Source organism: Sinocyclocheilus anshuiensis, unplaced genomic scaffold (assembly GCF_001515605.1).
Source record: "Sinocyclocheilus anshuiensis isolate Anshui unplaced genomic scaffold, SAMN03320099.WGS_v1.1 scaffold694, whole genome shotgun sequence".
Classification (NCBI taxonomy): domain Eukaryota; kingdom Metazoa; phylum Chordata; class Actinopteri; order Cypriniformes; family Cyprinidae; genus Sinocyclocheilus; species Sinocyclocheilus anshuiensis.
In genome coordinates this window covers 2027043-2050213 of record NW_015542477.1, presented here as the reverse complement: position 1 = coordinate 2050213, position 23171 = coordinate 2027043, and the positions used below count along the sequence as shown (strand labels likewise).

Genomic DNA, 23171 nt, shown 5'->3' with positions numbered 1-23171 from the left:
ATGTCCAATTAGTTAGATACATATTCAAGATTGCCAATTGAATGTGGTTCTAGAACAAAGTTCTCAGTAAGGAGTCTTGTTTAAAATGTGTGCCTCAGATCCATTTTAATCTATAGTGTGTGACACGTAGTCATTGATTTTTCTTCAAAAGTAAATTTAAGTAAAATTACAGTATAATACATTAATTCAAATTAAAGCAAATAAAACTTGTCTCCTTTTACTAGCTCCAAAATTTGGGGATCAACCCAGCCAACATCGGGTTCAGCACCCTGACGATGGAGTCTGATAAGTTCATCTGTATCCGGGAGAAGGTCGGAGAACAGGCACAGGTGGTGATCATCGACATGGCGGACCCAAACACCCCCATCCGCAGGCCCATCTCTGCAGATAGCGCCATAATGAACCCTGCGAGCAAAGTCATTGCACTTAAAGGTAGGAGATATACAGTGGGTACGGAAAGTATTCAGACCCCCTTTCAGAAGAAATGGACAGCACCTGAGTTAAATATGAGTGTCACAGCAAAGGGTCTGAATACTTAGGACCATGTGATATTTCAGTTTTTCTTTTTTAATAAATCTGCAAAAATGTCAACAATTCTGTGTTTTTCTGTCAATATGGGGTGCTGTGTGTACATTAATGAGGAAAAAAAATTAACTTAAATGATTTTAGCAAATGGCTGCAATATAACAAAGAGTGAAAAATTTAAGGGGGTCTGAATACTTTCCGTACCCACTGTAAATGATTAATTCCAGGGATAGTCATATTAACCTAATTGTAATGACTACTGCATTTTTAGCTCAACTGAACCATAGGACTGATCCAATCCATTGTTGTTTTAACTAGAAAATAAGTGTGTTGTTTTCTTAGCTTCATTCACCCAGAGTTCCTTTTTAGTTTAAATTATACTAGACCAATTTCTGTAGCAAGTGTTTTTTGCATTTTCCTCATTATAGGCTACATCTTAGCTTACAATAACATGATATGTTGTGTATTTTCTGTCATGCAGCCATAATTGCTTTGTCTTTTTGTTTTGTTTCCTTTTTTTGTTGCTGCTTTCTCATGTGTATGCAGACGGTGAGTTAACATTTTGGTACAATGATTTGTGAAAGTTATAATCCTGTTTCTAAAATGAACATTATGTAAAGTTGCTTGGCCTCATTGCTTAACCTTGTGTAGGTGTTTCTAGAGCCTCCACTTCAAGCCAGAAAATGTAATAAATAATACTTAAGGCTACACATACACATTGTTACGGACCATTTGGGAAAAAAAGTATTTATATTTTTATGAAATGAACATAAAACAAAAAAAAATCTAAATATTTTCTGAATTCAATTGTAATGAATGTGTTATGAAAACAACAGCAGTTTCAAAATCAACAATATTGCTGTTATATAAATATAGGAGCGGTGTGCCTCAAGGTTCGGACTTAGGCCCCATGTAAATTCAAGCCATGATAGGCAATGTAAAGCAAACATGTCCTGGCATCTCTCTGATATTGTTTACATAGATAAAGACTGTTTAGCCAACAATGTACCACATAATTAACCCACTTTGGCTAAACAGGATTTAACTTTCACAAAATTCGTAGCTTGAATGTTCACATCATGTTGATTTCTGTAGACAACTTTCTCTTTCTGGGGTTTGAAATATTGTTGGGCATACATTTGCTTTTCTCTTTGTTTAATTTTAATTATTATAATTTTAAGTGCTTGCCATATTAAGTCCTTTTCTCCACCCTCACTATGTAATCTTAACATCAAGCATCTCCATATAAATTTCAAGTCCATGTAAATGAACCTGTGTAAAGGTAGCCTTATAGAGTTATGGTTCTTGTGGTAGTTCATAGTCCATTAGGTTTTAATCACTATGCAGCTTGTGTTTAGGTAGCAATTCTGTTACCAACACTGTATCAGTGTCTTAGTTGATGTTTGAATAAATATCAGTAGCCTTTACACTAAGACTGAGTTGAAAGATTTGTCATGCTATACAACTGGCTATTTTATAGTCATCTATCCAATTCTTAGCATGTTATTAATTGTAATTGCTATGTTAAACAATGTTTATGGGTGACATGGAAAAATAAATCAAATTTTCTGCTTGAACAAGGTTTATTTGTAGCATCAAACCAGTTTGCTTTGCCTTTTCAATAGAGGAAAAAAGAGCAGTGAATGAGCCAGAACAGTCACTGTCGCAGTTTAGAATTAGATTGGCTTTTAATCGATTGCTTGTTTGTGGCTACAGGCCATTTTATTAGCTTATTTTGGGTTCATCACAATATCCTGTATGAATCAACCAGCAAATTTCCTGAGCAATATTTTAACCTGAAGTAATCTTGACTTGCTCGGTCCTGCTTCTGGCCTTTGTTCACTGTATATAAACAGATATGAACCAATTAATTAAGGTCTTAAGTTGAGCTTGGTGGGAATGGCACTCTATATTAAGTTAGATTCATGAAAGCAGAATTTTAACTCCTTGACATGTATTTATCGTAACGTTAAGATGTTGTTGTTGTCGTCTTCTGTTAAGTATGTTTAGGACTATAGTGCTGTTTCTTGCTCTCTTATTATGTTGAGACAATCTTGAATGTGGATTCAAATCCCTTCTATCCCTTTTTCATTTTCCAATGCTCTGGCTCCCACATTTGTCATGTGATTTGAGTGTTAGGTTGTATTATGGGAATCTATCCACACAGGCCTGAAATGTGGTGTTGTCGGGTTTCATAATCATTGTAAATAGTCATTTATGCTTCTGTCAGTGCACATAGACTAAATTCTGACCTCTGCAGTAATCAGCTTCACAGCATCCTGCAATCTTAGACTAGTTCTACGTAGAATTTAAAGTCGGCATGAAATGAAAATTCACCCAATCTATTTCCAAATGCATGTTATTGATCTTGGTGTGAATGATTTGTGCATGTATCTGTTTCTTCGTATTTTTGTAACCTTGATCAAACTCCGTCTATCTGTGATTACTACAGGCTTACCTCTGACAAATGCAGCACTTTTCCAATCATAGGCCACTTAACCCTTCTTTTCAAGCTGGCATTCAGATCTTCCACCATTTTTAAGTGTAACAGCCACATCTCAAAATCCAATCAACAACCGACAGGTAGAACCTGTCCCTGCCCTACATTTTTTTTTTCACTTTTTTCGATAATCCTTGTCTCTCAGAAGTATATCATAATATGGAAGAAACAATCTGCCACCACTTCTGTTTCATTGCGACTTTAAAGGGATAGTTCACCCAAAAATGACAATTCTGTCATTAATTACTCACCCTCATGTCGTTCCAAACCTGTAAGACCTTCGTTCATCTTCGGAACACAAATTAAGATATTTTTGATTAAATCCAAGACCTTTCTGTCCCTCCATAGACAGCAAGGGAACTACCACGGTCAAGGCACAGAAACGTAGCAAGGACATCGGTAAAATAGTTCATGTGACATCAGCAGTTCAACCGTAAGTTTATGAAGCTACGAGAATACTTTTTGTGCGCAAAGAAAACAAAAATAACTACTTTATTCAACAATTCTTCTCCTCCTCATCCTGTCTGGAGTGACGTGCTGCCATTACAGAGACAGTATCACGAGTCGCATGCACGCTCTTCCACATCATATAAACAGAGCATGGCGCTGCTGCTTGCGTAACATGCAAATGCTTCGCATGCGTTGTTTGCATGAACTGTAGCGCGCGCATGCGTTGTGATACTCTCTCCACAATCACTTCAAAGGTGCACGCGCCGAAAATGACGTCATCGTGGAGTGGGCGGCCGTGCACGTTGAGTGCGCAAGGCCCCTTTTCGCATGGTGGTGTGCACGGCATTTTGTAACTTCAGGGCGACTGGCCGAACAGCCACGTCTTTGCCAACATCTTTATGAATCGCACGAAGCCTGATGTGAAGTTCAAACTCCATCTGCTGCTTTTTGAGGGACAATAATAGATTTTTTTTCATACGTTTTTCAAGGCTTTTTAAGTGAAGTGCGTTTAATTTTTATCGTATTTAAAAATTGAATTCATTAAGATAGGATTTTACACTATTTGCTTAATGTTGTTCTGTATATTGTTTGATGAGAAATAAAAGCAAAAGCTGAGGGGTTTTTTGTTGGTGGTGTACCATTATCAGTCGTCTTCGCAAATATACACGATCACTACTCTAAACTGACGGTGACAGACAGTGATTAACCTCATTTTGTGATGGACGAACACAATCACCTGATCACATTTATATTAAGCACGCAATTTGCGCTTGTCCGTAAATTACATTTACAAAGCGAGCCTACAATACCAGAAATTAGCTCTTTTTTTTTCGTAAAAGTAGGTACCTGATTAATGAAATTGTTAATGAAATGATTAATTTTATTGTTGTTCAATTTAGTTTTATTAGTTTCATACATATTATTTCCATATACAGTATATTGAGATTATTTGTTTTGTACAAATAATCTCAAGCTTTAAGGGGTTTTACATGGTTCTTTGATTGTAGTGTGGGTATGGTGAAGTGTAGCTACTAAAAACAGACATGTGTCCTTCAAATGAACCCACAACCTAAGCAAAGTTCTTCTCACTGCAATTTCTACCAAGGAGGACAATCCAACCCCCCCCCCATTATATTGGGCTGCTGTTGTACATAAAAGCATGCCAATAGTTTATGCAATAATTTAATGTGTTCATGTGAAGGTTACTAAAATAATAGCAAATAATGATCGATTTGGGGGGGAAAAAATCTATAACTTTTGGGTGAACTTGACTATCAGCCTCCACATCCTGGTCAAATGGCCTCCTCGAAAGCTGGTACTATAACCATGTTGGGAAAGTAAAAAGGGGTGCATTTCATGTTGACTTTAGAAACCTTTGTGTTATTCTGCGATCCCTGTCTTAATTGTAGTGATGCACAAAGTTTAGATTAACTGGGGCCTGAAGGAAGTAATTAGATTAGTGTTTTTATAAATTATCGGTTGGACGTTAATCAGGTGAGTTGCCGTCAAGTTTTCCTTTCCCATAACACACATTATTCGCAAGTCACAGTGTACAGTAAGCCTTGTGCTAAGATGAAATCAGTCTCTGATGTTTAATTTCAGTTTCACAAATTCTCTCTATACTCGCTTTTTGATTGCTTTGCTTCATTTGTCTTAACTGCTGAATGAGCTGTCATGGTGGGCTTGCCTGATGCATTTCCAGCCATGACTGACAATATTTCTACCCTGATGTCTTTTTAATCTAATTCAGTTGTTTTATGTGTATAAATATAAAATGTTTTTTTTTTTTCATGTTGTTTCTTCTTTTTATTTCTCCCAGCTGCCAAAACCCTTCAGATCTTTAACATCGAGATGAAGAGTAAGATGAAAGCCCACACCATGACTGATGATGTCACTTTCTGGAAGTGGATCTCTCTTAACACCATTGCCCTGGTGACCGATAACGCTGTCTATCATTGGAGCATGGAGGGAGACTCTCAGCCGGTCAAAGTGTTCGACAGACATTCCAGCCTGGCGGGCTGTCAAATCATTAACTACCGCACCGATGCCAAGCAGAAGTGGTTGCTGCTCATTGGCATTTCTGCTCAGGTGTCATAATCATTTTAAATAATCACTCTGGATTTTTGGTCTACAGTTACACACATTATTGCTCTTGTTCTGCACATGCTCAAGTCGTTTTTGTTATTTCTTGCTTTCATCATTTCTTGTTCATTTAATCATTTATTTATTTTCTTTTTTTTTCTGTAACTTATTTCCTTTATTATTGATTCTATATTCATTATTATTATTAGTAGTAGTTGTATTTTATTTCCTTATTTTTTTTGTCTGTCTTTCTTTCAGTCAAACGATGGATACTGAATCAAGGGTGTTTTTCAAATCTCTCAAGTATTCTGTTTCTTGTTACAGCAAAACCGAGTTGTTGGTGCCATGCAGCTATACTCAGTTGAAAGGAAGGTGTCACAGCCTATCGAGGGTCATGCCGCTGGCTTTGGACAGTTCAAAATGGAGGGAAATGCAGAAGAATCCACTCTCTTCTGTTTTGCTGTGCGAGGTCAGGCAGGAGGAAAGGTGCGTTTCCAGATGTATTTATCACATTTAATTGCATTAACTAGAAATATTTTATTCAGCAAAGAGGTATACACTGTAAGTATTCATAACACAGTTGTCTAAGAAAGAGAGGAAGTGGTCTGGGCAGATTTTTTGGGTGTAAACTACAGTTTTTGAGGAAGAGGTCATTTAACTTGCTAGTTTTAGTTTCAGATGTATGTTTTGTTTTGTTTTTCTCCAGAGCTAATTATTTATGATCACTTAATTTGTCACTTATACTTGCATTATTTTGTGTGTATTACTTCAAAACATAAAATTAACTAAAGAATTTATTATGCAGCTTCACATTATTGAAGTGGGGACACCACCAACCGGCAACCAGCCATTCCCAAAGAAAGCTGTGGACGTGTTCTTCCCTCCAGAAGCACAGAATGACTTCCCCGTTGCCATGCAGGTATGTGGTTTCTTGGACTTTTTTCCAGTGAAAGAGGCATTACTTTGTTTCTTCCTTCCTCCTTTACTGGATGTCCCTTCTTTTTCAAATAAATGCTGCTCTTCTGAACTTAATATTCATCAAAGAATCCTGAAAAAAAAATCTTAATAAGCAGCACAACTGTTTTCAACATTGATAATAACAAGAAATGTTTTTTGAGCACCAAATCAGCATATTAGAATGATTTTGGAAGGATCATGTGACAGGAATAATGGTTCGGAGTATTCAGCTTTGCTATCAGGAATAAATTACATTATAAAATATATTCAAATATAATTTTGTTTAATCATACTGAGATTTCATAATATTACTGTTTTTACTGTATTTTTGATTAAATAAATGCAGCCATTTAAGCATAAGAGAATTATTTTAAACAAACATAAACACAAAAATCTTACCAATTCCAAAGTTTTGAACACAAATATAAATTCATCCAGATTTGAACTGAACATATTTCTCGTCACACAGATCAGCTCCAAACAGGACGTCGTATTTCTCATCACTAAATACGGTTACATTCATCTGTATGACCTGGAGACGGGCACCTGCATCTACATGAACAGAATCAGCGGAGAGACCATTTTTGTGACGGCACCCCATGAAGCCACATCTGGAATCATCGGCGTGAACAGGAAAGGACAGGTACATGCTGAACATTAAATTCAAATTAACCCAAGTGGTATAAATAATGTCAAAACGGGATACATTTATGCTGGATCTCAGAACGGTTTAAATAAACAGGTGTTCAGTATCTCAGGTGAGCCGACGCTCATGTCTGCCGGATCTCTCTGTTCACCATGCTCCATTATGAGCTTGTTAATTGATCCCGTGAGCGTGTAAATAATTTTCCAGTCATGCCAGAGAAAGTCTTGAATTATTCAGTGCGTGACAGAAAGCCAATCCAAACTGTGTCACGCTGAACCTGAAGAGCACTGTTTCCTTTGTCAATAATACAGAACCTCCACCTCGGTCAACCAACAATGCCATGCAGAACATCACAAAGGTGAAAGGCATAGCGTTAATGCATTGATCGTCTGTAGGGTTATGTGTGTTTTAGTTTCATTTTGTAGAGCGTTACGTAATTGGGTTACGATAAGTTTGTCTGTTATTTAACATGGTGGTAGTAAGATCTAATATATTATGGATGGATTGGTGTTAGAATAAATGTCATGTCTGAATATGATTTATTTAAGTTTAGGTAAAGGAAAAGGAATGCAGATCTCTCTTCCTGTCTCTGTTTCTCCTGCTCGTACTGGCATTCTCCATCTTCCTGTCCTCTGCACCAGTCAGCACTGGTGGGTGATGAAAAGTCAGGTTCTAACCAGCTGCGTCTGCACTCGTGAGCGTAGTGACCTTGAGAGAGAGCCTTCACTGAAAATAGCTGCAAGAGGAAGACGGACTGAGAGAGAAAAAAAAGTGTCAGTTATCATGTGATCTTGCAGTGGGAGGCATTGACTGACGTCCTAAATCCTTTCACGTTAACAGAGGTAGAACCTGACCGCCAATCACAGTGCGTGTAGGCAGAATGTATCATCAGTTTCTGTGACATCACACTTTGCCCTCCCTTTTTTCTTTGATCAGGCCTACTATACTGCTGTAACATGACTCTCAATGAGTTAAATATCTGGTCTATTAGTACTTCAGGCCCTAGACAGCTCATTCAGACTTGAAAAAAATCTGACTTTATGTAACAGAATCACTAAACATTGTATTATGTTAACCTACTGTATATAAATTGCACACACAAGTTTTGTTCTTGTATTATGGCAAAATAAAATTTGGCATAATAAATCGATTAAAATTATTTTTACAAAATCAAAAAGCAGATGCACAGTATTGTTATTATTATTATTAAATTATAATATAAATTATTATAATAATAATTAGTAATACACTACTAATAATTAGTAATATTATTAATTAATTTAGTAGTAATAATTTATTAAATTAGGATTTTTAATAATGTATCTATTTGTTAATAGTTCATCTGTTTATAGTTATACTAAAAATAATAATACAATTAAAATGTGTTTCTGCTTTTTAACATAAATACATTTACATAACATAAGCAATTCATCACGGATAGATAAAACAGTTAAATTATTAACAGTAATAATTTTATTTATTGTTATAGTTATTATTGTTGTTGTCATGGTTAATAGCAATATACAAATTATTTAGAAATTATTTTTGTACACTTTTTAATCTAAATGGTTGCATTATTTGTATTATTTTGAGTTTTTGCTACACTGCCTAAGAATGAATGAAAATGTATATATTCCAAACATTTATTATATATTATATAGCATTATTTATTATTTGGCATTATATAATCCTTTTTTTTTTTTTTTAAGAAACTGGGATGGGTATTATCTTGTCCGACTGATAACACATACTGGGATGTACTCTGTGCAGGTGTTTGTGTTGTTTGGGGTCCTCATCAGGAGTGACTCATTATTACTACCATCATCTCCTCAGACATTGGGCTTTTATTGACGTCAGTGCAGCGTTCTTCCCCCATGGACCACTGCAGCTTCTGTCTGTCACGCGCACGCACGCACGCACAAATGTAATCTCCCGTTCACTTGCCCTCTCCTTTTCTTTCTCTCTCACTGCCTCTTTGTGGGGGAAAGCTGATAGACACAATGAGCTGCTCTATTTTTACTCCTCTCTTTAGTGTCTCTGCCTTCCTCCATCTGTGGGGGAGCTGACCCATATTGTTGGGGGATGAACGTGCGGGTTTAAGCAGAGAGTGATGTTCATCCATGCAGAATAATACCTGTGACTTTGACCTGCTGATGCCGATCTAGAACACACAGTAGCGTACAAACGCTTACGACATGCACTTACAGCAGAGATACAGAAATTTACAGTGTGATCTTGGCCGCAAGCAGTTAAAATAGTCCCAGACTGGGGGAAAACGTTTTAATCTTGGTTGTTTATTATAAACTGGCCTCACTTGTCTAGTGTAATCCATGTTCACACAAGTTAAGCATCATAAATCTGTTTTATTGGTTTGTGGATGTGTTTCAACCTAGTAGCTGAGGAAATCGTCCTTCCAGGCTTCAATATGTACTGTACCTCCAGAGAAATATTGCAGAACATTGTGCTTTGATGGGCTTTGGCGGCTTCAGCTTGTGTCTCTTGGCCAAACATCTACAGTAGTAATATCAAACTTTAAGCATCTCTCAAACAACCTCTTGGCTGGTCCGTAATTCCTAGAGATCTCATTAGTACCATTTTATTGGAAATAAAGATACAAGATGTTTGGTCAAAGCAGTGACATTGGTTGAAAGGGGACACCTTTTACGTCTCATCTGATCATGTTACATACTAGAGACAAGCATTAGTATGCACCTTAGCTTCAGTGTGAGGACGTCAGCTGATACGAGGTGTTACGTTTCTCATTAAGGGTCCTTGATATTATATAACAGATCACTTGTGCTGTGTGTGTGATGGATGTTCCAGCTGCTTTTATGCAGGTAAAAGTGACCAAGAAAACTACCAAGGGAATTTCCTATTTGCACCTCCTTCCTGTGAAGATGCTAAATTACATTAAAGCTCTGCTGAGAAAATTTGAGAAAAGACATTTAAAACATTGAGCAATCAATAAGAACATTTTACTATTATTAGTGAGTAATATTAGTATCTATATTAACAAATAGATAAATGATTAACAACAAAATAGTAATGATAATAAAAATAACAGGAACAATAATATTATTGTAATTTAAAGGGTTAGTTCACCCAAAAATTTAAATTTGCTGTTAATTTACTCACTCTCAGGCCATGTAAGATGTAGGTGACTATTTTCTTCAACAGAACAATAAAGAAGATTTTTAGGTGAAACCATTGTCCTTGGTAATTGATACGCTGTGTGTCTCAAAAAAAAAAAATATATATACACAGGCAAGACCAAATTAATACCCGTGGCTCCTGACAATACATTGAGGTCTTATGAAGCGAAACGATTCATCTGTGCAAGGAAGTGACAATTATTTACAATATTACTACCTTTAATCCACTGCCTGGGCAAACAGTTCTCAGCACCCTCACGACTGTCTGTAGCACAAACTTCCGGTGGCATAATAACGTATGTGTGGGCACATACTCAAACATAAGCTGATGCTGTTTGTTAACAACGGAGAGTGAGGTCTCATGTGCAGACCTTCACCAGCGGTACCAACGTCTAAAGCTCACAATGTAAAAGTTACAATGGATGATGATTTCAATGTGAAAGAGGATGACATGGAATTTTATGCACAGCCCTACTTGTTCGAACCAAAATACTCCGACCAAGAACTGAGAGAGATGATCAAGAACACACGTTGTTTACAACGGAGAGTGAGGACATTTCTCAATATGTTTAATTCAAAAAGCTTACTGTTCGTGTGTTAGAGTTGTTCATTCTCTATTTTTCTGATCTGGCTCTCTATGTAATAGAAATGTACTCTGAAAGATTAAATGTCTCATTTTGTCTGACCTTCCTTTTCGTCGTTCTGAAGGTAAATTACTAATTGCAAACATAAATCTCAAACTTTATAACTCCATTTTGTGTGTGTGTGTGTGTTTCGTAGGTGTTGTCAGTGTGTGTTGAGGAGGAGAACATCATCCAGTACATCACCAATGTGCTGCAGAATCCAGACCTGGCTTTACGGATGGCGGTCCGAAATAATCTGGCAGGAGCCGAGGAGCTGTTTGGCCGCAAGTTTAACAACCTCTTTGCCGCAGGAAACTACTCTGAGGCAGCTAAAGTGGCCGCTAATGCTCCAAAGGTGAGTAGGGCTGATTATTTTTGTAATATGATGTTTAATAATAACATATTTTAAATTAAATAGAATAATTTATTATAATTAACTTAAACAAAGCACTTTTTTATAATAATTATATTATAGTAAACATTTTAGCATTATTATATAATACTTCTCTTCACTTCTTGTTTATCTCAGGGTATCCTGCGCACTCCTGACACCATCCGTCGGTTCCAGGGCGTCCCGGCTCAGCCCGGCCAGACATCCCCACTCCTGCAGTATTTCGGGATCCTGCTGGACCAGGGCCAGCTCAACAAGTTTGAGTCTCTGGAGCTGTGCAGACCAGTCCTTCAGCAGGGCCGCAAACAGCTTCTGGAGAAATGGCTGAAGGAGGACAAGGTATGTGGAGGAGGTCCCAGGGGAGATGGTTATCTCCACACACAGCCACAAGAGCCTCTTCCTCTGTACGCATGTGTGTGTGTGTTTGTGCGAGAGGCTCAAGGAACAGGGTGTGCTCTTCGCATGCGTTTTTCTTCTTCCATAAACCGAAAGAATGCCTCCATATTTTTGTGACAAAGAAGGGGTCTGTGTGAAAACAGACTGTGGATTATGAGAACAACTGTGTTTGTGTGTGAATGTGTGTGTCTGTTATCTAAGATGTTTGCTTTAGATGTGATGTCATGTGTTTGTTATGTGGGGCAAGGGGTATTTGGGTTTTCTCCTTCTAAAGCACAGAGGAAAGTCTTGGGTTTCATTCCAGTCTGTTTTTTACAATCCGCACTTAAAATAACTGAAATAAAATGCTCTTTCTCATAGCCTCAACAAGTTACATCTCTCGACTTGGTTTATTGATTGAACTGACGTGATTTGTTGCCCCACAACCATGATTTATTTAAAGAGTTAAGGACCATGATGCTATGCTCAGTCCTGAAATATTCCTGAAATAACGGAAAAATACACACAAAGATCACTATACCAAATCAAGTTTTCCTTGTATTAATTTCAACCTTACAATTGGACCCTCCTTCACAACCATTTAAAAAATTTGGGGTCAGTGTTTTTTTTTTTATATATTTTTTTTTTTCTTTTATTCAGCAAGGATGCATTAAATTTACCAGAAATTACAGTAAAAAACTTTCATAATGTTACAATTGATTTATATTTGAAATAAATGCTTTTTAACAATCTATTCATCAGATAATCCTGAAATAAAAACATTTCCAGTGCTCCAACACAACTGCTTTTTATCATTAATGATGATGATAAATGTTATTTGAACACCAAATCAGTATATTAGAATGATTTCTAAAGGATCATGTGATACTCACTGAAGACGCTTTTTTGTGAATCATTTTGCCAAAAGAACCGGTTCTTAAGAATCAAATTACTTTGAATTCACACCGCATTCTTAAATCGTATTTAACCTTAATGGTAAATTTCTGTTGTTTCTCTTCAGCTTGAGTGCTCAGAGGAGTTGGGCGACTTGGTGAAGTCTGTGGACCCCACTCTTGCTCTTAGTGTCTACCTGAGGGCCAACGTACCCAACAAAGTCATTCAGTGTTTTGCAGAAACCGGCCAGTTCCCCAAGATTGTCCTGTATGCCAAAAAGGTATGATGACTGATCAGTCAATTTGAAGTTTAAAAAGTATTGAATTAGATTGTCCTGTATGCCAAAAAGGTATGATGACTGATCAGTCAATTTGAAGTTTAAAAAGTATTGAATTAATTAAAATAGAAATACTCATACCTCATTTGGCGTTTATAGGTGGGCTACACCCCAGACTGGATCTTTCTGCTGAGGAACGTGATGCGGATCAGTCCGGATCAGGGTCTGCAGTTTGCTCAGATGCTCGTTCAGGATGAGGAACCGCTGGCTGACATCACACAGGTCAGGAACAGAGGAGGAGAAGAGAAGAAAGGAGTGGGAGGTTGAGAAGAAAGATTTCAAATGATTTAGAGAGAAACGATGTGACCCAGAGGCTGTTTGTTAAGACTCAAATTTAGGAGCTGTGAAAGACGTTCACTGAAAAATTTGTTTTTCTCCCAGATCGTTGATGTGTTTATGGAGTATAACCTGGTCCAGCAGTGCACGTCCTTCCTTTTGGATGCTTTAAAAAACAACCGCCCATCAGAAGCTCCATTGCAGACCCGTCTGCTGGAAATGAACCTGATGCATGCACCACAGGTACACACTGCACACTGAAAAGCATCTGGATTGTCATTGTGTTAGACAAGTTTCAAGCAAAACGGTCTCTTGCAGGTTGCAGATGCCATCCTAGGAAATCAGATGTTCACTAACTACGATCGTGCCCACATTGCCCAGCTGTGTGAGAAGGCAGGGCTTCTGCAGAGAGCTTTAGAGCACTATACTGACCTGTACGACATCAAACGAGCTGTCGTACACACACACCTGCTCAACCCGGAGGTACCCAGCAAGTTCTTTTTTATCATACTGAATTGAAGTGTGACCTTCTTTTTCATTCTGTCTCTCTTCGTTTTGCACTCTGTTATTGTCTGCAGTGGCTGGTGAACTTTTTTGGCGCTCTGTCAGTGGAGGACTCTCTGGAGTGTCTAAGAGCCATGCTGTCCGCTAACATCAGGCAGAACCTTCAGATCTGTGTCCAGGTGGCCTCCAAGTATCATGAGCAGCTATCTACCCAGGCGCTCACTGAGCTTTTCGAGTCTTTCAAGAGTTTTGAGGGTAAGAACTAGATTCCTCATAATTTATTAACATGTGATGTCACTGGAAAGTTCAAACACTTTGACATGGGACAGCTCGGAAATATCAGGGAATCTTAAAAGTTTTTTTTTTTTTTTTTTTTGACAAGAAAAGTCTGTTTTAAGTGATTTAACGAACTAATCAACAAATTTGTTAGCTAAAACCAATAACCTTATCCAATAAACACAAACAACTGTAAAGTTCATAAAGTACATTCAAAAACAATAAGACTGAATAAGAAGGGTTGGATAAACGCAACATTTTTTCTGCATATGAATCCCACTTAGAGTATACATTGCCCATGTAGTTTCTTCTGATATATCTGGCAAGCCTAAGAATTCTGTTGGCAGGCACTGCAAGAAAGTCACTCTTGAGTGTATTTAAACTTGTACGTAAACACTCGTGGTCACTCTGCTGGTTGCCTTTCATAGTGCAGACACATTTGACTGGTATCTTGGCCGTAAAATGGCTCTGTTCTGTGTGTGGAGCAGCATGTAGCCTTCCGTTCTGGGCTAAGTAGGACAAAAGGTTTGGCAATCAGAGCAGGCAGCGGCCACCCACAATCCCTCAGGCTTTTCATATGACAAGAGTGCTTTTGACAAGAAGCAAAATTGTAATGGAAACGCAATGCTCATGCAGATGTAGCGGCCTAATCTGTAATTTTAAAGGGTTTGTGCACCCTTTCATCATTTACTCACCCTCATGTCATCCCAAACCCATTTGACTTTCCTCTGTGGAACAAAATATTTTAAAAGAACAAAAATCCCATTAAAGTATCACACAAAATCTGCATATACGAAACGTGTAGATCAAACCGTAACCACAATCAGACATCTGTCCAGTAACTGTCAAGCGTCATTTGTTGTTCTGTGCTGGATGCAGGTCTGTTCTACTTCCTTGGCTCGATTGTGAACTTCAGCCAGGACTCAGAGGTGCATTTCAAATACATCCAGGCCGCATGCAAGACGGGCCAAATCAAAGAGGTGGAGCGGATCTGTCGGGAAAGCAACTGCTATGACCCTGAACATGTCAAGAACTTTCTCAAGGTACTGCCAAGACTGTCAGTGAAACCCCTCGAAATGATCCATAGCTGACCACAAAAAGCACATTATATTCTCTAGTTTCTCATCTGTTAAAACGCTTTCCATCTTTTTTCCTCGTTACATTTCCTGCTTTGTTCTCTTCTACTGATCTGTCTTTTATCATTTACATGCAAGCCTTTTGCAATTTCAGATGCAAGTGGACAAAATTGTAACAGATTTTTTAACGGAAATGTCTGTTTGATCCTTGTCATTTTATGATAAAGGAATATTCTGAGTTTAATAAAAGTTCTATTAGCTCTATAAACACCATTTGCTGCAAATGTCAATGTCAGTTACCACTGAAAAAAAGGAATATTTAAACAGTTTAAAATTCAACACAAATTATGGTAACTAAGTACTGTTAAAATAAATATTAAATATGCATGGAAACAAGCCACAAGATTGAAACCTTCATAATGATCTCAAATTAAGCTCTTTTAATAGCATTTGTGGCATCATGTTGATAAGCGCATTAAATAATTGTAACTAATCTTTACTTGTTTTATTTAAGAATTTTTATCTTTTTATTATTACTTTTTTTTTATATTATCATTTATTTATTCATTATTATACAGACAAGGTTAGTAAGTGATTCCATCAAAATAGTCTCATGCTAAAATAAATATTTGCTTAATTTTAATAATTGCACATAAAATCACTTACTAGTCTTGTGTGTGTTAACTCAATATTCCAACTTCGTTTGCTGACGTAATGGCCACAGGAATTATGTCAGAAGTGCATAACCAGAAATTCATCTACTTTGAAGGTTATTTCTAAGTCAAAAGAGCGATTTGGAAAATTCTCCAGCTCAAATAATAAACCGTTTTTACTGAACAATTCAATAAAGTGTTTCAACAAAAATACCAGCTTCAGATTTCTGCTTCTAAACCCTCCAGAACCCTGACCTGGTGTACATCCATTGGATGCGTTTTACTGTGAAAATAGAATAAATAATATTAATAATAAAATAATTGAAAAATATATATAAAATAAAATATAGAAAAATGTAATTTAAGATAAAAAAATAAGGATGAGTTGAAATTATTTTATGTGGTAGTCAACAAATGCTATTAATAAAAGAGATTGTTTTATATTGGATTCAGTACATTGTTTTAGTGTCATTGAAATTGAATAAACATATGCACAATAAAACAGAACATTTAATATCTTGGAAGTTTGGGGGAAAATCCAATAAAGGTTGTTTTCTCTTTTTATTAACAAATGATCCCCATTTACATCAGGCTCCCTATTTAGGATTTCTAGTTTTAGGGAGTTGATCTCACTCTTTTATCCTGATGGCGGCTGTTGTTATCTCCTGTGCTTTACCCTGTACTTATGGGATGGTCAGGACTTGTATCAGGTAAATTGACCCTAAGTACTACAAAACTCTCTTTACTTTATTCCCTTCTCTTTTCTTTTGTCATCCCTTCTTTTCTCCTAGTGGTCAGTTGAAGGATTAATACTGGGATTGGTGTGTGCGATGCACATACAGGGAGGTTTCGAAAAGCATTGACTGCTGGGAACAACCCTCTCTTGGCCTGAACTTGAAATCGTAGCGAGTGACCGGGCTGAGATTGCGTTTGTGGTTTTGTGGTAGTGTGTTGATGTGTGTTTGGCTGTGGTTGATTTGTGGTGACCATGTTCTGCAGAAATGGAAGCCTCGGGTCTTTTTCAGAATCTATTCCACCAGAGTCAGACCTTATAAAGTTGACTTCTCTGTTGGACTCTGCCAGCTTCAAAGGGTGGATCCGGAAAGCCAAGTTTTGTGGAATGATTTTGAGACTGGTTCAAGTTTAATATAGTCTTGTTTAAGGCTTCACTGCAAATGTTCAGCCTCTGTAAATATCTGAAGACACGCTTAATGTGTTGAAGGTTGTGGAGGTTGATTTGTGGCGTTTCTTTGGAGTGAATTGTACAATCCCAGTTCATTAATCCTGTATGTGTTGTAAACTGTACTGTGGCAAAAGAAGTTTTAAATGTTTTAGCCAGCAGGGGGAGTAATACTGCCACCTCAAAGTTTGACATGATTCAAGCCTTGTTTTCAGTTATAGACCTTCTTTTAACCACTAACCACACAATTCTTCAAAAAAACATATTTTGTGGACTACTCAGTTATCCTCGAATCATGTTTGTAACATTCTCAATTTGTCATGGTTAATTTTTTTTTATTGCTTTAACATTTTTTTTTAATTATATCTTTAAATTGTGAATTATAAGGTAGTTTTTGATAGAACTTGTTTTAAATATTAATTACTTGGTAGGTTTATATAGAACTAGTTTGTATTGCTTTAATGTTTACTTGTTAAATTATGAATTAGGTTTTTGTAGAACTAGTTTTTATGGCCTTAAAGGTGCTATATGTAGGATTGACACCGAGTGGTTGAACTAGGTATTGCAGTCCAAATTAAAAATATTGGAGAGGGGTTTTTTTCACCCGGCCCCTCCTCCTCAGACTTGATGCACACACAGGTTGCCAGATTGACGACACCAACAGGAACGAGCGCACATGACGATGAATGAAATGAAATACGCTGTGTTTTCCGCCAACTGGCAACCCGGGGTGATGAAATACAATTGGGTAAACTGGCAGTGGGCGGGTTTCACAAACCAAAACAGAGACCGACATTTCGGCCCGGAACGCACATTTTCAAAGGAGAATGAATAACTGACTGTAGCATTGTTTTTCAGATAAACAAGTATGTTAACTTAGCATGTTTCTTAAATATCTGCAAACATATTATGGTATTTTTATGCTTTAGTAGAGTCAAAAACTTACATACAGCACATTTAATATTTACTTTTATAAATATGATTTTACTTGGTAGGTTTTTGTAGAACTAGTTTGTATTGCTTTAATGTTTACTTTTTTAAATTATGAATTAGGTTTTTATAGAACTAGTTTTTATGGCCTTAATATTTACTTTTTTAAATCTGATTTACTTGGTAAGTTTTTATAGAACTAGTTTGTATTGCTTTTAAATTATTCTTTTTTTATTATTATTTACTTGGCAGTTTTTATACAACTGGTTTTTTTATTGCTTTAATATTTACTTTTTTAAATTATGAACTACTCAGTAGGTTTTTGTAGAGCTAATCATTTTCAGTAATTTTAGTCAACAAATACAGTTAAATCTGTTTCATAAACTTAAAACAGTTTTGTCATCCTTTAAGTTATGTAACTTTAAATCTTATACTGAATAATTAATGAAATGTTTTGAATAAAAATTCATTTTAGAATTTACTCTTAAACTTTTGCAGATTTGACTGTATTATTGAACTGATGTTATCTTCTCATCTCCCCAACGTTTGACTGACAGGAAGCTAAACTCACGGACCAGCTGCCTCTCATTATTGTGTGTGATCGCTTTGACTTCGTCCATGATCTTGTACTCTATCTGTACCGAAACAACCTGCAGAAGTACATCGAAATCTACGTGCAAAAGGTGAGTAACCTTTACTTACCGCTCACATTAGAGCCCTGCACGGGCCTCAAATTTAGGCCCTAGCCCGGTCCTGGCCCGAGACGCTCAGGCCCTAGCATGGCCCATGTCCGACAGCTTATCAGAATTACCGGCCCGAGCACGTCTTTTTTTTCCCCTTCTCCCAAAACAGCTTATACTACTGTTTCAGCTATTAAAATAGTTCAGTTTTGTATGTAATAGCAAAGTGATTATATTTCGTTTCATTTTTTTATGAAGTTAATTAAAAAAAAAAGTTTCGAGCATTTTTTGTTCGTTAAATATACGTTTTTGTTTTTTAAAAGTAACAACCAAGTGGCCAGCGGCAGACAGTGAGCCTATGTTTGATCAATTTAGCCCAGGATGGGCAAACTTGGCCCTTCCAGGGCACTTTCCTGCAGAGATTTGATCCAACCCTGATAAAACTCACCTGCCTGTAGCCTTCTAGTAGTCTTGAAGACAATAGGCTTGTTTGAGATGCGCCTCGCCTTGCCTGAAATGTAGGTGAGAGTAGGCGGCTGCAGTGAGGGGAGGAGTGAAATAAGCGCAGGCAAGACGGACAGTTCGTGGATACGCCGTCATTTTTACTCATAAGAGTAATACATCATTCGTAACTGTAAAGGGTCTACTTTTATTTGTATGCACTCACAATATCAACAAAACGTTGTGCTTTTATAAAATAAAGAAAACAAACATGATGCGCTTTCTGCCGTCTCGTCTTTGAACAGGAGCGCTTACAAAAATGAACCAAAACTCAGCGAATACATGATAAATATATCTATAGAAAGCTTTAAATTACTACTTAACGAAATAAAACAAATCAAAAACAAAAACTCTTTCATTATCATAATCCGTAAAGATGCACTTCTCTCTAAAGGCGTGTTTAATGAAGAAGTGGCGAGTCAGTATCGGCAACTTCATCCTTGCGACACCGACTCAGAAAACACTAGTTTATTAGTAAATAACTCAAATATCTCCTTACTATTTCCCCCTGACACATTTACAGTAATTACTTTTGCCGGTGCTTTGCGGCAAGCTTAAGCCTATTGCTTGCATTTGAACACAGAACTGTTCAGCTGCGCTGACGGTACGCACCATACATACTGCTGCTGCGGGACACTAAACACCGTCGAGCCGCTCTTGACAGTCGCGGTAGCACGGTCTCGTGTTGTTTCCACCAGCGAGGCAATTTTTTTCATCACTAATTGATGGATGTCTAAAATATAAAAATAAGGAGAAGCCTAAAACAGGCCTGAGGCCCGGCCCACGTCTTAACTATGATATGAAAATTGGCCCGAAGCCCGGCCCGAGGGGCGTAAAAAAGTTGGGGCCTGTTGGGCTCGGGCTGAAATGCAGGGCTCTAGCTCACATAGCCTCTGTAGTCAAGCAATGAACAAACAGTAAATTATCATTTATGTATATATAGGTGAACCCAAGCCGTTTGCCTGTGGTAATTGGAGGGCTCCTGGATGTTGACTGCTCCGAGGACGTCATCAAAAACTTGATCCTGGTTGTGCGGGGCCAGTTTTCCACCGATGAGCTGGTGGCAGAAGTGGAGAAGAGAAACAGGTATAAACTTTGCATCCAAACGTCAATATCAAACCAGAAGTTATCAAAACAAAGCACTTGAGACGTTGATGTTATGCTATCTTGGATTCAAAACTACTACAGGATGCTTCTGTTTATTTTAGGTGATGTTTAATCATTTGTTTGTGTACATCATGAGAGTTTCCAGATGAAACTTTGATTGCACAAGTAAACAAAGAACACAAACAGCAGTAGCTGTTCTGATTGTTTAACAACAGCTCTAGCAGTTGCAATATGCTATATAGTCATTTTATGAGGGGGGAAAATGACTTATTTTGGAAAAACATAAAAGTTAACTAAACATAAACAGCTTTAGATATGTCTTTCTTCTGCAGACTAAAGCTGTTGTTGCCATGGCTAGAGTCTCGTATCCACGAGGGCTGTGAGGAGCCAGCTACCCATAATGCCTTGGCCAAGATCTACATTGACAGCAACAACCACCCAGAACGCTTCCTGCGGGAAAACCCATACTACGACAGCCGTGTGGTGGGGAAATACTGCGAGAAAAGAGACCCTCACCTGGCCTGTGTGACCTATGAGAGAGGACAGTGTGACCAGGAGCTCATCAATGTTAGTATGCTTGTCCATAAATAAGCTTTAAGCTTTTTCATACCAAGTTTAGAGCAACCAACAACAATATAAAGCATCAAATTTGTATCTTTTATTTTTCTTTACAGGTGTGCAATGAGAACTCGCTGTTCAAGAGTTTGTCCCGTTACCTGGTGCGCCGCAGAGACCCAGAGCTTTGGGCCAGCGTGCTTTTAGAGACCAACCCCTACAGGAGGCCCCTTATTGACCAGGTACACATATGTGTTACATTCATCTCTCACCATAGGGCTGTGCAAAAAATCGAATGCGAAAGCACATGCTGGAGATTTATTACTAATCACAGGAGCGCCTTTACTGACGAGATGCGCATGAAAATCGCATTCGATTTTTTGCACAGTCCTATCTCACCATATACAAACATGGATCATAGAGGAATTGAAAGTACATGTCTATATTTTATTAATTTTACATTAATATTGGGTGAAATAGATGAGTGTTATTGACACTTAAATGCATTGAATTTATAATTGGCATGCAAGAATCTGAGAAAAGTTTGTTGCGGTACATTCTGGGATTCATAATCTAAGTTATCTTAGACAGCATAATTATTCTACCATCTGTTTTGAACAGTCTTTACTTTGGAAAGCGTTCCTGTGATCCCTTAATATTCTTCCTAGATAGGCTCACTAGGCTTTGTAACAGACGTTTAGAGTCAGTAAATTATTATTATTATTATTTTTGAAAGAAATTAGTACATCATAAATCTATAAATCAGCTACTAAAAGCTGAATAAATAAGCTTTCCATTGATGTATGGTTTGTTAGGATAGGACAATATTTGGCCGAGATACAACTATTTGAAAATCTGGAATTTGAGGGTGCAAAAAAATCGAAATATTGAGAAAATCGCCTTTAAAGTTGTCCAAATTAAGTTCTTAGCAATGCATATTACTAATCAAAAATGAAGTTTTGATATATTTACGGTAGGAAATATCTTAATATCCTAATGATTTTTGGCATAACAGAATAATCGATCATTTTGACCCATACAATGTTTTTTTGGCTATTGCTACAAATATACCCCAGCGACTGGTTTTGTGGTCCAGGGTCACATATGTCTTAAAATCTCTGATTCCCTTTTGACCTTCCTGCATGTTTTTTTGAATATCAAGTTGTTATTTGTCTTTAGGTGGTGCAGACAGCCCTGTCAGAGACTCAGGACCCAGAGGAGGTGTCCGTCACAGTGAAGGCCTTCATGACTGCTGACCTGCCCAATGAACTCATTGAGCTGCTGGAAAAGATCGTCCTGGACAACTCGGTCTTTAGCGAACACAGGTGCATAAGCCCAAAAATATTCCAACATATGAACGTTTGGAACAGGCCATTTTTGTGTGTTTACGGACATGAAATTCCTTGCCCAAACAGTCTTGCGCAACCTTTTAATGCAATTTAATAACGTTTAATACAAGTCGAATCTTCATCCTGCTCCTAGAAACCTACAGAACCTGCTCATCCTAACAGCCATCAAAGCAGACCGCACCCGCGTCATGGAATACATCAACCGCCTGGACAACTATGATGCCCCAGACATCGCCAACATCGCCATTAGCAGCGAGCTGTTCGAGGAGGCCTTTGCTATCTTCAGGAAGTTTGACGTCAACACCTCTGCAGTGCAGGTATGTGTTTAAGCCATACTTTCAGTAGCCTTCTTTTTCAAGTGTAGGCTTGCTGAAGTGATTTATTGAATAGCAGATAAGGAAAGAGCTGATGTTTCCTGTCCTCCTCAGGTTCTGATTGAGCACATCGGTAATCTGGACCGGGCGTATGAGTTTGCGGAGCGCTGTAATGAACCTGCAGTGTGGAGCCAGCTGGCTAAGGCTCAGCTGCAAAAGGGTCTCGTCAAAGAGTCCATTGACTCCTACATCAAGGCAGATGACCCCTCTGCCTACATGGAGGTGGTTCAGGTCGCTTCCCAGAGTGGTACGTCCTCTTCAGCGCTAGTTCTAGATAAGGACATTTTTGCTCTGATTCTGTATTCACAACTGTATTTCCTGGCTCAGGCAACTGGGAGGACCTGGTGAAGTTTCTGCAGATGGCCAGAAAGAAGGCCAGAGAGTCATACGTGGAGACCGAGCTGATCTTCGCACTGGCCAAAACCAACCGTCTCGCTGAACTGGAGGAGTTTATAAATGGACCAAATAATGCACACATCCAGCAGGTAACGTACAATTGCTTTTTATTTTCTTGTGTTATAAAAGTGTTATAACAGTGTTATTACAGCATTATTAAAATACTGTTATAGTATTTATTAATATTTTTGTTATATTATTCTTATATTATTCTATTAAGTTATATTAATATTCTATTTTCAATTTTCAATTCACTTACATTTAGTATTTTTATTTAGCTTTTATTTTTATATTTTTACATTTTATTTCAGCAAAATGATAAAAAATAAAATTTAATAACAATTTTTAAATAAATAATTTAGCTGAAATATATATATATGTG

The 23171-nt window shown here is 37.5% G+C and overlaps 1 protein-coding gene across 4 annotated transcripts in view; it reads left to right on the top strand.

Moving 5' to 3' along the window:
• Positions 1-23171, top strand: part of LOC107693955 (clathrin heavy chain 1-like) — a 39218-nt gene that overhangs the window by 14788 nt on the left and 1259 nt on the right. The window contains exons 2-24 of one of the 4 annotated variants that reach the window (XM_016493531.1): positions 225-432; positions 1072-1074; positions 5295-5563; positions 5882-6043; positions 6363-6476; positions 6984-7157; positions 11093-11290; positions 11465-11665; positions 12723-12875; positions 13032-13154; positions 13314-13451; positions 13527-13691; positions 13787-13967; positions 14868-15031; positions 16416-16427; positions 18385-18510; positions 19952-20094; positions 20448-20682; positions 20790-20912; positions 21850-21995; positions 22153-22336; positions 22448-22640; positions 22721-22878. In XM_016493531.1, the coding sequence (XP_016349017.1) occupies positions 225-432; positions 1072-1074; positions 5295-5563; positions 5882-6043; positions 6363-6476; positions 6984-7157; positions 11093-11290; positions 11465-11665; positions 12723-12875; positions 13032-13154; positions 13314-13451; positions 13527-13691; positions 13787-13967; positions 14868-15031; positions 16416-16427; positions 18385-18510; positions 19952-20094; positions 20448-20682; positions 20790-20912; positions 21850-21995; positions 22153-22336; positions 22448-22640; positions 22721-22878 (3573 nt within the window). The remainder of the gene's footprint in view (positions 1-224; positions 433-1071; positions 1075-5294; positions 5564-5881; positions 6044-6362; positions 6477-6983; positions 7158-11092; positions 11291-11464; positions 11666-12722; positions 12876-13031; positions 13155-13313; positions 13452-13526; positions 13692-13786; positions 13968-14867; positions 15032-16415; positions 16428-18384; positions 18511-19951; positions 20095-20447; positions 20683-20789; positions 20913-21849; positions 21996-22152; positions 22337-22447; positions 22641-22720; positions 22879-23171) is intronic. The other 3 variants (XM_016493532.1, XM_016493533.1, XM_016493534.1) reach the window with 3 other exon arrangements.